Consider the following 14674-nt stretch of genomic DNA (forward strand, 5'->3'; position numbering starts at 1 on the left):
AGTATTTATATGTGCATAACATTTATTGCATTTATATTCTATTATAGGCATGACTCTCAGGAGATTTCTGAAACAGTTGGTGATTTTTCAAAATCTTATAATAGGATCATGCAAAATGGATAGATTAAAATGGGCTTTTCTAAATGAAGTGCAATATTTCCAGTGCAGCTTTGACTTGGCATATTTCGGTCTATACAATAAAAAATTTTGAATTGACTTTTGTATTTGAAATTTTCCCCAGGGCCCCGAATATTCTCTTCGGGTAAAGTAATTCGTATTTGCGCCTATTATGTAATCAGTATGATTTAGCAATACACATTTTGTATGAAACAAATCTCGTACATATATCAGCAAAAATCAACCAAAAATGTTAGTATCAAAATATTTTATACCCCCACCAATTCCAAGTGAACTTTTTGGTCTAATCACTGAGCTCTAACATCTCGAATTTCTCCTCTTTCACACACATACACAAAATAATCATATAGAAAAAAGTAACAATATTCATATTTATTGAAAGTCAACCGGATATTTTGTTCCAAAACTGATAACAAAAATATAAAAATAAAAAAACTACTTTGTCTACATCCGTTTTATGAAAACAGCAAACAAATCCTCAATAGAAGATTTAAAATTCTACAAGCAATAGACATTTCAAATTTCGTATGCTGATGCATTCATCATAGATATACAAATACATACATAGATAGATGGCATGGAGTAAATGTGGTTGATATCATGTTTGGCAGACACCCAACAAATTTGTTTGGCTGTTTACATTCAGTCATCTGCATTTCGATGCGATTATGCCAAAAAAAAAGAAAGAAAAGGAAGAAAATTTGAATTTTCTTCTTGTGATGGGGAAGTAGATTTTCAATGAAATTTGTACGCTGTGTGATTTTTACATTGCTGTTTCATCGTGATCTGCTTCTTCTTCTTCTCGTTCGTTGATGTTCTCCTTCGATTGTCTGTCTGGGGGGAATTAATGCTTGACTTATTATTCTGATACTTGAAAATACGATAAGTATTTCGGTATATGAATGAGCTTAGCTAAAAGCTTAGGGAAATTGCAAACGACAGACACACACACAAGGCAATGGCAAAAGTTATTCATTGAAGTGAAAACGGCATTTAGGGTTTAGTGTGTAATGAATGTAATGGATTTTGTTTGGGAATTTGTCAAGGTTTGATTTGGTTTTGAGGGGTGTATAAACGACCTATAAAATTGGAAGTATGCATAAGTTAAGTATTTACTTTATTTGAAACGGGAGGGGCATTACGGAACAAATGTGATGTCAAGAAAGGTATGTCTATAGATAGACATTTAATGGCAAAAATATGCGAATAAAAATATTTTATTACAAATTCAAATGGTATATGTTCGTCGGGAAGCAACTGAACAGACAAGTGTTGTAGAGAGTTATGCTTGACAATGACATTTGTCAAGTAATCTCAAATAGACTTCGTGTCAAGAAATAAAATGCTATAATGAAGTGTATGTTTATCCTAGATACGTGTATATTTTAAGTATTAAAATATTGTTAATTTCAGAAATGATAATAGGATTTTTATGAGCATAGGTAGATTTAAAATAGGAATTACACTCAACGAACATTTTATTTTGTTACCATTTTTTACAACATTTTAAAGGGCGAAATTATATAGATTTCAGACAAACAAATTGTGGGGTACCGTTCAGAATTAACCGTCCAACGTTGCCGAAGGCTACCATTTTTTTCGAAGTGGTGCTTCCACAAATAATTATCGTTATATTTGTTGTCTCGGGTTCATTCGCATCGATTGATGAATTCATTTGACTAGTTATACCCTTAGCCGTATGGCTACTGAAGGACATTGTTTTATCTCTTCCGAACTTAGTTCAAGTTCGATGATAGGGAATTTCAGTCCATTCCTTGTGGTATCTTTCCCCACAAAATAGTCAAAATTGTGCTAAAATTTAGTTTTATAATATTATATGAACGGACTATCCGATTTGAACAATATCCACAATCTATTATAAATACCAAGCCTAGATCCTAGAACCCTTTGGTTCACACCTTCTCTCCCACAAAGATTCAACATTTTCATTAATATTTATAATTACGATAATTGGCGAATGGAATGTCCGATTTGAACCAGACTTTGCACAACTTATTATCTTTACCAATATGGGACTAATAGGTTTTGTATTTATAAATTCAATATTAGGCGAATGGAATGTTTTGTTTGATCCAAACTGTGCACGTCGTAATATTTCTCAAATCAAGTTCGAAAATGGCGAAAATAGACTACACTCTTTGTGATATCTCGCCCCATTAAATTGTCAAAGTTGTGAAAAGCCTTAATCAAGTCCGAAGATGGGACCCATTAGTTCACAAATGGTCAAAATTTCCAATGCATATAAATTCAATACTAGGTGAAAGGAATGTCTGATTTGAACCAAATTTTGCACAATCTATAATCTTTACTGAGCCTAGATCAAGTATGAAGGCCCGTGGGCCATTTCCATCTGGTACCTCCCCCATAAAGGGTTAATATTTTATAAATGTGTAAATTTAATTTGAAGCGAACTGAATAACCCATATGATCAACATTAAATCCGAAACCACTTTGATAAAAACATAAACTTTATATAAAGCGAATAATAAAACGTATATGAAATTCCGAAGACCTCCGCAAATCATATGCTGAGGGTATATATCTGTCGGCAACACCGACTGACACTCTATTACTTGTTTCATCTAAAAATCTTCTTATTAAAGGTGATATCATTGAATGAGGGCGACAATCCCTAACGATTTCGGTTAGTTTGAATGCTTCATGGTGGCATCGGCTTTATTACTTTTTTGTTGTAAAAGGTGACCTTCAGTATAAGGAAATGTGACGATTGTTCCGCCATATTTTTGGTATGCTATAGGTCGTCTTGATCGATTTTTAACTTAAGGGGACCCCCCCCATTCTCGGGGTCAAAAATTTTGTTGATATAATTCGAATCTACACTAATTTAAGAATGTCCCTACAACATTTGAAATGAAAATCTCAACAACTCTTAAATATAGCCGATTTATTTGTCAGCATCAATGAAGCTTCTCCTTTAAACGCGTTTTTTCAACAATGTAATAACCCAATCGATTTCAAATTTTTACACGTTTCTCTGTGAGTGTATAGCTATCGTATGAACTAGGATATACTTATGCGATTTTCCAAAAATACAAAAATAGAGCGAAGTCAATAATATATACATGTATAACACCGTTATCATGCCCGCCATCAAAAATAAGGATTTTCTTTAATTACAAAAAACAACAACAAAAAAATAACAAAATTTTTTTGTAAATTATTTTTCTTCTCTTTTAAATCTTCAATTATATATGTGCAAAGTTACAAACCTTAACAAACATTGGTTTTGATTTACCAGCCCATTGAAAATCTTGGAAAAATAAAATCGTGAATGGGGGGGGGGGGGTTCCCTTAAGTCTGTAAACTGGTATTATTTATATGTTAAATTTTGTATAGCCACAATGATTGTATTTAAAAAAATTGTCTCCTGTGAAATCGTAAAAAAAATCGGCCAACATAAGGCATTTTACCAATTGAGTTCTTTAATTCAATCAATCTTTCTCGTAAGTATTTTTAATTTTTATTCGGATATATATGACAAATATTTATATATATGACAGATATTGATTGATTTTTCTATTCAATATTAGGATTTTGAATTCTTCGACAACCATATTTTGATTCCTTAAATTAAATAAAAATCATTTTAAATTTCTTATATAATAAAACAATATATTTTTTCGAGCTTGAGGTCTTTTTTATTTTTCAGGATCAATATTTCGCAATTGTTTTAATTTTTTTTAAATTTCTATTAATTATGTATACATTAATTAATCTATTAATTATGTATTTCGCCGAAATCGCATATTCAGTTTGAGTTAATATAATCAACTTTCCCAGAGTTGAGTCGCTTGTGTCACAACTGTTTCAAATATGCCAGATTTCGACAATGGCATTCATAATGTTGGCACCACTGCCTGCCAATGCCTCCACATCAGAGTAGTTCATGTCGCTCTCCATTGTGTCATGAATTTCGCTGCCACAAAATTTGACTTGCTATTACAATGATTTATGCACAATTAAGCTGTCATTGTTGTGCGTATATTCTGATTAAGGGCTGTGCGTATTGCCAATACGCATAGGAATAGTTTGGGGTTTGCCTACTACATATATAAAATGCGGATGTGTGCGTGCATGGAAACTTTAAAAGTTAATAGAAGGCTTGAATGAATTTAAAATCAGAAATTTTAAATTATTTAGAACTGCAATTAAAAAAAAATAGAACAAAATGGAAGTAGATAAAAATTCCAATCCAGAACTTAAGTTTCCTATTTTTAATAAGCCTATGTTATTAAAAAATATTTTTTACACTCAAATTCCATTTCTATGCAATTCGAAATTAACGAACCTGAGGAACTTACGACCACATACATTTCATTTAAAAATATTTCCAAGATTATTTTTTTAAATCAAATAAAAATATTTAACATACTCGTTTTCTGGTAGTTCTTCACTCTATCTTATTAGTTTCAAATTCTATTGAAATTTTCCGTAAATCATAAATATTCAGTCAAATTGAAATAATTTCAAAATCATATAATGATTTCACATTACACAGTCTTCTAATTAATTTTAAGAACAGGAAACTGATTACAATTTTCCCAATTCCATGAACATACTAATTAGTTTATTTCACTACGAACGAATCATATCCTTATTTGCAGAACTGATCTACATAATAAATGTGAACACTTACAATTTATGTTAAATGAAATTATAAAATTATATGACAATTTCCTTTAACATTACAAGCAAGCATCATATCCATCATCGCACACACTATTCTCCCCCTGCTTCATTTCACATAGTAGTTACCATTATTATTCATTCCTCCCCCATCTGTATTGCTCAATACCATGGCAATAAAACAATGGGGATGTGTATGTGTGTGTCAGTACATCATTGTCAAATGCATTTCAGTACCAGCTGCATAAACATAAAATGTTCCGTTTTGTTTTCATTCCCAGTCTGTCTGTTTGTTTGTATGTATGTAGTGTATACTGTATTTGAGTATGTGTGCATATGTAAAATAGGAAAACCTTCAAGCAATCGTATGACAGAATATTCGTAAAGATAAAATGAATGAATGGGATATATGACGAGTGAGTAGTCGTATATATTCATGTACATTACTATATTATTTGTACAGAGAAAAGGAGTGACACGATGATGATTGAATCTTTGATACAAGACGAGTTTCAAGGATACAAAGATTGCTAAATACTTCATCAATATAGGTAATATCTTTTAGTGGACAACATTTCCAGATTTTCTCTGGGTGGATTACCTATTTTGATTTTCCATAAATAATATATGTATATTCTTCATCAGAATAAAAATCTATGTCGATTTATGCGTGTTGAAACGTTAGAGATCGCATTATTTGTGAGGATGGTTGGTATTACAAATTGGTATGTCGGTCCATGTTTCGGTATAGCTCAAAAATATTCAGAATTACTAGGATTTTTGACACGTTTTTCAACCGAATTGGCTGTAATTTGCAACGTTTGGTTTTCAATATTGGTCCACTTTTTGGGGTAGCCGCCATATAACGGTACACCCATTATTCGGTATTTTGGAGGCATTATGCACGTTTTTCAACGGAATTTGGTTTCACTTTGACAATCAGATCTGCCTTTGGTGGCTTGTGACCTTGTTCGAAAATGTTGCCTTCCCCTTGATCTTTCCATCGAATTCGCGGCCTTTCTCTTCAGTGTTGGCTCGCTTTTGTATGCCTTTTGTGCTAGGGCATCCTCATCCATTCCCACAACATGACCTAACCAACGTAGTCGCTGTCTATCAGATCTGCCTACGGAATCAAAATATCAATATTGGTATTTGCTGTAAATTATATTAGGTTGGGGAAAATGGAAAGTAAATATAGGACTTTATTTAACATGCGTTGGAATGTTCGATTTGGGCCAAATGTTCACCTTTTTGTTGTATGATTTGTTGCAATTTTAAAGGTAACTTCATAATGAGTAATTGCAAAAAAAAACTCTAGTAGTCGATTTGCAATGCCAGAAAAAGATGATAATCGATTGGTGCCAAGTCTGGACTGTATGGCGGATGCATTAAAACTTCCCAACCAAGCTCCCGAAGTTTCTGGCGAGTCACTGTAGATGTATATGGGCCGTTTCTGGTCAATTGCTATCTTCAAACGGTCCGGACGAACGGATCAGAATTTAGCGTTTGGCCATATTGAAGCAACTCATAATAAACAATCCCCTTCCAGTCCCACCAAATGTATAGCAGAACTTTAATGACCCTTAATCCTGGTTTGGTCACCGTTTGAGGTGTTTCACCGCTCTTTGGCCACGATCTTTTTCTCACAGGGTTACCGTATGTGATCCATTTCTCATCTCCAGTCACCATCCATTTAAAAAATGGGTCTATTACATTCCGATTGGCCAAGGCTTCGCAAATGGAAATTCGATCCATCCTATTTTTTCTTTTAAATGGTATGACATCCACCCTTTATGAATATAGCATTGTGTAAATGCTTTAAAAGAGTTTATGGTCGACTTTTAGCTTCTGGGCGATGGTACGATTGCAAATATGCCGGTCATTTCTCCGATTTTATAGACATTTTCGACGACCGTCCTAATGGATTTCTTTTTCCCAAACCTAATATTTTGGATTATCATTGAGTATAAAATGTCCTTACCAAAAATGATCAATGATTGACTCAAGTTTCGGGGAGCCCCATATAATGGTATACCCATAATTCGTTATTTTTAGAAGGTTAGGCATGTTTTTCAACCGAATATGCTCATATTTTATTTATAAAATTCGTATGGGGTTTCAAATCTTCCTCCCGAAAGTATCAATGACAGTTTACGTTTTGGTACAGCTCCCATAGAACGGTACCATCCCATTATCGTTAGTTTTAAGACCTATGCCAGAAACATATTAGTAGCCCTCGTAATATTCGTACAATAGATCCATCCTTTTTCATTCGTATGGAGGCGAACTAAATGACCGATGGCGAATTAAATGGCCGATGAGATCAAGTCCTCGATATTAAACTTATTGGTTCACTCCTTCTGGCACAACTTTCAAAATGACCGCCGTTTTAATTCGATCTATTCTTTCGGGTACCTCACATGCAAATGGTTAACATTTTGGAAAAAAATTAAATAAGTAGCAAATATGCTGCATAAATGAAATTTATAACGTCAGATTATTAAAATCAGAAAGCGTCTTTACGCTATTTAGATATTCGCTTCATTCCCTTCTTTCCAAAAAAATTAATTAAAATTAATTACAAATACCCATAACTATAAATTACAGCAGTGCACTACGCCCTCCCTTTTCATTTCAAACGTTACTTCCAACTATTTGTTCAGTTCGCACTCACACACACACAATTTCAAACACTCTTTATGCTAATCACAAGCTCAACTGTATTGAGTATGGTTATGTAATGACTGCAACGTCGAGAGAGTGTATACTTTCAATGTCCTTTGAGGTGTTTCCTTTGGGCCATTTAACATACAAGATACACAAACGTTTTAGCCAGTAACATGTTTTTAGGTTCTAACTAAAACCTTGACCTCTCTTCAGTTAGCAGTAGTACTGCTTGCTGCTGTTTTGCTTTTTTTTTTGTTGAACAACACAAAATTGTGCGTGAGTATGAATACATAAACAGCATATGGACCCAACAAACATTACCTAGAATATCCGAATTAATATTTTCAAACCAAAAAAAGCACACACATCACATCATGTATGTATGAACGCATATCTGTACACAATTTGGGGAGAGACAAAAAACTGATCTGTACACAGATTGCACTACTTGAATGTGTAGTGTAGTATCATCATTGAACCTGGGTATACGCAACACACACATTTGTATTTTCAAATGGATGTTGTGTGTGTGTGCATGCATGGTTATTATGTCACCAAATGTAGCAGCAAAAGCAAGCCATGCCACCATCACATCTACTACTACAGCAATTACCATTGTGCTGCATATAAAATGCGTACGTGTCTATGCATTCATTAATGTCATTCGTTTGTTGTAGTGGTACTACTGGTACATCCTCATTGTTGTTGTCGTCGATTCTGCTGTTGTTGTTCATCGGATCCTGCTGATGGTGGTTCCTGTTGTTTTGTTATTTATCTGTTGTTTGAACATTTCTTCAATTTTTATTGTTCACAAAATAAAAGCAGAACGCAAATATTTGAGTACACATTACTTGCACTATAGGCATTTGAGAGGTTACATTTGCATTTGTATTAGGGTAGGTCCAAACAGTATGCGAGTAATTTGCCTATAATTTGCATTTCGATTTGAAAATGTTTGTAGGCATATGTGGATATATTCTCGACATATATGTTCGACGTGGGGTGATGTGCATATTACATTTTCCATTCCGATTCCGAATATTCCCATATAATAACAATCTCTACGTTCAGTACTCCTGCTATGACCGTTGGTCAAAGTTTTAAGGCCTCTGTTGGATTCGGATTTAAAATCTAACCATTTGAAGGGGATAGGAAATATTGGGGGTATGTAGGAGCTTTCGGCCAGAGGAATTTTCACAGCATTTGTTCCACCGGCGATTTAAAGATACAGTTGGAAAACCATAGGTGTAGACATATACGTATATAAACATCAGTGATCCGTATGGGTCTTCGAAAACGAGCAACATGGAACGAAAATGTTCCGTGTAAGAAGCACTTTGAAGCAAATTGTATCATGTTTCTTCAGCAAAACTGGTAATGTGGTTGCTCGAGAAACCTTGGAACATCAAGGAACCTGCAATTTTTGGAGAAATTCGAGCTCTAGCACTTCGACTCAAATCAGGTTTTGTTTTTTGAAGGGTCATAACGTAGGGTCGTACAGCCCTGACATGACATTTACTGTTTCAGCTAAACACATAAAAGTAAAATATATCCTATTGCATAAAAGTATATGTATGTATGGTATATGTATCCTCTTTTGGAATGTTTGTATCGGGCCTAGCTGAATTTCCTAACTTAAATGTATGCAATTAATTCGTAGCAGTAAAATCCTATGTAAATATTAGGTTGGGGAAAAATAAATCCATTATTTTTATATGAACTATATGAATTTATTTAAGATGTTTCGGAAATGTCCGATTTGGGCCAAATATGCACCGTTTTCTTGCCATTTTAAAGGTAACTTCATAATGCCTCTCTCATTGAAGTCCTCCTCTCTATTTGCAAAACCCTCTAGTAGTCAATTTTCACAATCCTTCCTAGATACCATTTTTTATCATTAAAGAAATTTTGCAATGCAAGAAAAATATGATCATCGCTTGCATTAAAACTTCACAACCAAGCTCCCGAAGTTTCTGGCGAGTCACTGTATTTGTATGTGGCCTAGCGTTGTCCTGGTGGAAAACGACACTTCTCCTGTTGGCCAATTCTGGCCGTTTCTGGTCAATTGCTATCTTCAAATTGTCCAGTTGTTGACAGTAGAGATCAAAATTTAGCGTTTGACCATATGGAAGCAACTCATAATAAATAATCCCCTTTCAGTTCAACCAAATGCATAGCAGAACCTTTCTGGCTGTTAGTCCTGAATTGGTCACCGTTTTAGGTGCTTCACCGCTCTTTGACCACGATCGTTTTCACACAGGCTTATCGTATGTGATCCAATTCTTATCTCCAGTCACCATCCATCTTGTTGGGGGTATCTTGTTCCTATTGACCAAAGCTATTTCTTCCTATTAATTGGTGTGGCACTCAAGCATCGAGCTTATTTTTTAAATCCAGCTTTGTATAAATGGTTTAAAACAGTTTTATGGCGATGTTACGACTGCTAACATGCCGGTCAACTTCGATCATTTCTCCGATTTAATCAAAATTTTCAATGACCGGCCTAATGGATTTCTTTTTCCCTAACCTAGTATATTTATGATAGTCTGTCTGACTTAACCACGCTGTATTTTAGATAAGATTTTGAATTTTCGATTTACTTTTCTGTTTTTGTCACTCCACCCTAATATTTTATTTGTTAAAAGTATCTCTATTGTATTATTTGTTTAACCATAGATTGACCACTTGCTCTCTCTCTCTCTCTCCGCTTTCCCTCTCTACCATGTAGTATATATTGCTAATACCAGATATTCTATTTATGTATGCTCATGTGTTTGGTAGTCATCCCAAAGACTACCATCATCGCCATTGTATATCAGATCGTTTAGTAACTCCCATAACTTGTGCTGTTGTTATATTGAGTCAAAAAAAATGTATTTGTATTTTGTCCTCGGACATCGGGATTGTACAAATACCATACATAGCGTATTTTCTAAACACACAGATGTTTTTGGTTCAATTAATCTTGCAATATTTGCATTTTATGTTATTTTTCCCCACACATTGCAAAAGTGTGTGCATTTTAGAATAAACATGTATCTACGTGTGCGTGGCGAGGTATGCTGATTTTTAATGAAATGGAACAGGCTGGAGCAAATATGTGCGTTTGCATTGGTGAAAAATACATAAATTTGTTAAAAAACTGTTGCAGTGTGTTGTTGTGGGAATAAATACAATAAAGGCTTCCGATCATATTGATGATATTAATCGTGATAGTAGATGGGGTCAGTACGATTCACAACAAATATTTAATGTTGAATAATGCATTCTTATGTAAATTGTAGGCAATTTCAATAGAAATAGACTTTTGACAACAATTACAATTTCATATTGTCCATATATTCCGATTAAAATTCAATGTCCATATAACATCCACATAAGATTTGGTATTTTTAAGGTCATATAACTACGCATTTTCCATTTTCTTTAATGTGGTATTTTGGTTTTTGGCGGAGAATAAAAAGTTCTTGCAGAAATGTTGTAATACTAGTCGAAGTTATGAAACAGCATCCACGAAAGTTTTAGTCAAACTGAATTTATAGGGACACGTGAACACTGGTTGTCAGAAAAAATATGTATTAGAAGACCTCACAAGATACCTTGTATGATCTTTAAAAAATCTAGATTTATGAAGAACTTACTTTAAAAATAATTTAAACAAATCAACAACTTGGAATGCCAGTAAAAATGATATTTTTAGAAGAATTTCACCCTTTCTGTAGAAGGGGACAATATTTAAGAACTTTAAAACAATTCGGGCTTTAAAAATATTTTTAAAAAATTATACACCTTAGAAGACTTAAAAAAAATTAAACCTTAGAAGACCTTTAAAGATAGTTCATTACATGTAATTTTTCAAGATTTTCAATGGGCTGGTAAATGAATACAAATGCTTGTTACGGTTTGTAACTTTGCACATATATAATTGAAGATTTAAAAGAGAAGAAAAATAATTTACAAAAAATTTTTGTTATTGTTTTGTTGTTGTTTTTTGTAATTGAAGAAAAGTCCTTATTTTTGATGGCGGGCATGATAACTCCTTACTGGAACATCGGAATCCGAAAATTCCAACGGTGTTAGAAAGAGTACATGTCTGGCGGACCTTTGAAAAAATATTTTTGGAAAATCGCCGATTTTTTACCAAAAACCAAGTTAAAAAATAAGGAAGATCTTCACCGATTGGCACTCCCAGAGAAACTTTGCAAAATTTGGAACCGATTGGATTATTAGTTTTTGAGTTATCGTGCCCGCCATTCGCAAAAAATTGTTTAGAGAAAAACGCGTTTAAAGTTTGAGAACCCCTTCAGCCGTCACTTGATGCTGACACAATAAATCGGCTATATCTCCAAGAGTTCTTGAGATTTTCACTTGAAATTTTGTAGAGACATTCTTTAATCAGTGTAGATTCGAATTATATCAACAAAAATTTTGACCCCGAGAATGGGGGATCCCCTTAAGATGTCATATGGATCCAATATTATTATAAACTGTTTGTTGGTTGGCTTGTTATGCTCTAAGAAAATTAAATACCAAGTTACTGACACCAAGGCTAGGAAACCTTAACACAAAAAAATATATATATATATAAATAAATATTTTCTTCCCAAAGAATCGGGAATGCTAAATTTCAGCGACTTGGTTTGGGACGCAGTGTCACTATTAATTGTCTGCTGGTAGGCTGTTTATACTCTGAGAAAATTAAATACCAAATTACTGACACCAATGCTAGGCTAGGAACTTTAACAATTGAAATATTAAGCGGAACTCGAGTATGTATTTACAAATATTTTCTTCACAAGGAATCCGGAAAGCTAAATTACAGCTATATACCTATCAAAACATAAATGTATATCGAAAATCTTCTGCAATTCTATAACCTACGAGAATTGTGCATTTTAAATTATAGTCACATCGCTGGAGAAATTAAATCCTCAATGTACTGAATTTGTGTCTTAAAGCTTGAAATAGGGTTACTGATCTACAGCAAAACGTTGGTTTCCATCCTAGGAGTGATTTGAAAAAAAAGAGGGGCATGGCTATATCTTCATAGAATTTTTTGCTGATCAAGAATGGGCACTCTTTATAGGGTCTCTGATAAATATTTGGAGATGAAATTTGAAATAAAAAATTTACGGCTTAGAAGTTGTATAAAAACTGTTAAAAATCCAGGCGTCTGATGATAATTTTAAGAAATACGACAAGGAAGAGATTAAAAAATACGCCTTATAAAACATTTACAGATATTTCCCTTTCTCGTCTTAAGTAGCCTTACAAAATCATATCATGGGGGACTTTTAGAAAAAAAAACACTTTAATATAATTTTGTTTAAATTGCACGCAATGGATGACCTTAAAATAACATTTTCGAAAAATTCAGGGTGATTAAAAAATAATTTAAAAAATCTAATTGGGAAGTTAATGTAAAATTTCATAGAGATCAGCCCGACTCTTACGCCCTCTAGTGTGGTAATTTTAATACTGCAAAATATCAGTATACATAGACCACTTTAAATATTTACTTATAACTCCCCTATCTGAGTTCATACAGATATCAATTTAAGGTCAACCACTCCTCTTGGTTATGCTGTCAACTTCTCCTGTCTAACCTCTTCAGGTGTACATCCATACGCCATAGAATGAACATTTTGCCATTTTTGGCTGATCTTTATCAAAACAGTCATGCCTGTACAATTTCTTGATGTTCGACTTATAATTACGGTGTCTGCAGCGCCCAGATAAAATAAAGTTTGTGGTCCATTTCATCCCCTAAAAATTACCCAACATTTCTAAAAGAGGGGTCTTAGAGGTCAGAACTGGCCGCACATGCACAATTTCGTGTAGATTGGTACATAGCTGTGGCCTGTATCGTGTTTACAAATTATAATGGACAGACGGATGGAAAAACATCGGGCCACAAAAAGCTATAAAACCCTGACAACATAATTGTGTAGGGTAATGATTATCATTCACGTTCCTTTGAAAAATATTTTTGGCAAACATTACACCATAGGTGGATCTATAAAAAATATTTAAAATATTTAACAAATATTTGTATAAACTACCATAGAAGACCTATGGAACAAATTGAAATTTAATACCTAAATGTAGTCTTCAGGATTAATTCTTAAACATCTTAAATTAGTTAGTCACCAGTACACAAAGCAAAACTACCAAAAAACATAATTACAAAAAAATCATCTTACCAGTTTGTGTGGTACTTCGATGAAAGAAACTCTTCAAATAGTTCATCAGTCTTCGATGTAACGGTCGATGACGATGCCGCGATGAACGTCTCGATTTACCCTGTTCCACATCATCTTCACTTGACTTCAGATCGCCACACTTTGAGGCGTCGACAATAATTTCTATGCTACGCTGTTTGTCACGATTGAAAGCTTGAAAGGAATGTTGCTGTTCGGCTGAAACTGAGGATTGTTGTTGTTGGTGTTGTTGCAAAGCTGTTGTCACAGGAACAATTAAAGCATCACTAGGATTCTGGCCAGTGCCAGCTATAGAGGCAATATTTATTGTACTACTATCGGCGACACCGGCAATGCCGCCACCACCAGATATGCTACCTATTGATGAGGTGGGTCCGGGTTGTTGCTGTATAACGGAACGACTGGTACTGGCCGTGCATGTTTCGTGGTGGTGTAGAGATGTGTGTGAGCCTCCACCTCCTGTTCCATTATTGTTGCTGTTATGTTGTGTCAAATGTGTTCCATTCGAGGCAGTTATTGTACTGCCGCGATAGATTAATTCACTATCGTGTGATATGGTGCGTATGGTGTGCAATCCCGTGTGATGCGATGTACTGGTCACTAAACCTCCTCCGCCGCCTGGACCAGTCCCACCTCCGCCACCATTGGCATTGTTGCCATGATGGCCACCATTTGATGAACCATTTAAACCGGTATAGTAGGCGCTGGCTGGACGTTGTACTTGTGGACCCGCCATAGCGTGTGTGTATGTGTTTCTGTGTTTTTTCTCGCTCTCTTCTTGGCAAATGGTTTGCAAAGCAATTTGTGAAATATCCTTTTTGAGTTTTACTCGTTGTTTTTTTGCTTAGTTTCGGCTGCAGTTGTTGTTGTTCTTATGGCTGTTAGTGTTAGGACTTTTAAGGGGATTTATTTCTAATGGAGCACAAATTGAATTTTTTGACGTCAATGGGTTATGGGGATGTACTGCTGATACTACTACT

At 34.4% G+C, this 14674-nt stretch overlaps 1 protein-coding gene across 1 annotated transcript; it reads right to left on the minus strand.

Annotated features, from left to right (window-relative positions):
* Window positions 1-13676: 13676 nt before the first annotated feature.
* Window positions 13677-14430, minus strand: LOC133332127 (headcase protein-like; the record flags this gene model as incomplete). Its single annotated transcript, XM_061540506.1, has 1 exon — window positions 13677-14430. A coding segment is annotated over exon 1 (754 nt), but the record flags the coding sequence as incomplete, so codon positions are not given.
* Window positions 14431-14674: the final 244 nt, after the last annotated feature.

This window comes from Musca vetustissima, unplaced genomic scaffold (genome assembly GCF_032173495.1).
Source record: "Musca vetustissima isolate MV318-11 ecotype Yass unplaced genomic scaffold, APGP_CSIRO_Mvet_v1 utg90284, whole genome shotgun sequence".
NCBI lineage: Eukaryota > Metazoa > Arthropoda > Insecta > Diptera > Muscidae > Musca > Musca vetustissima.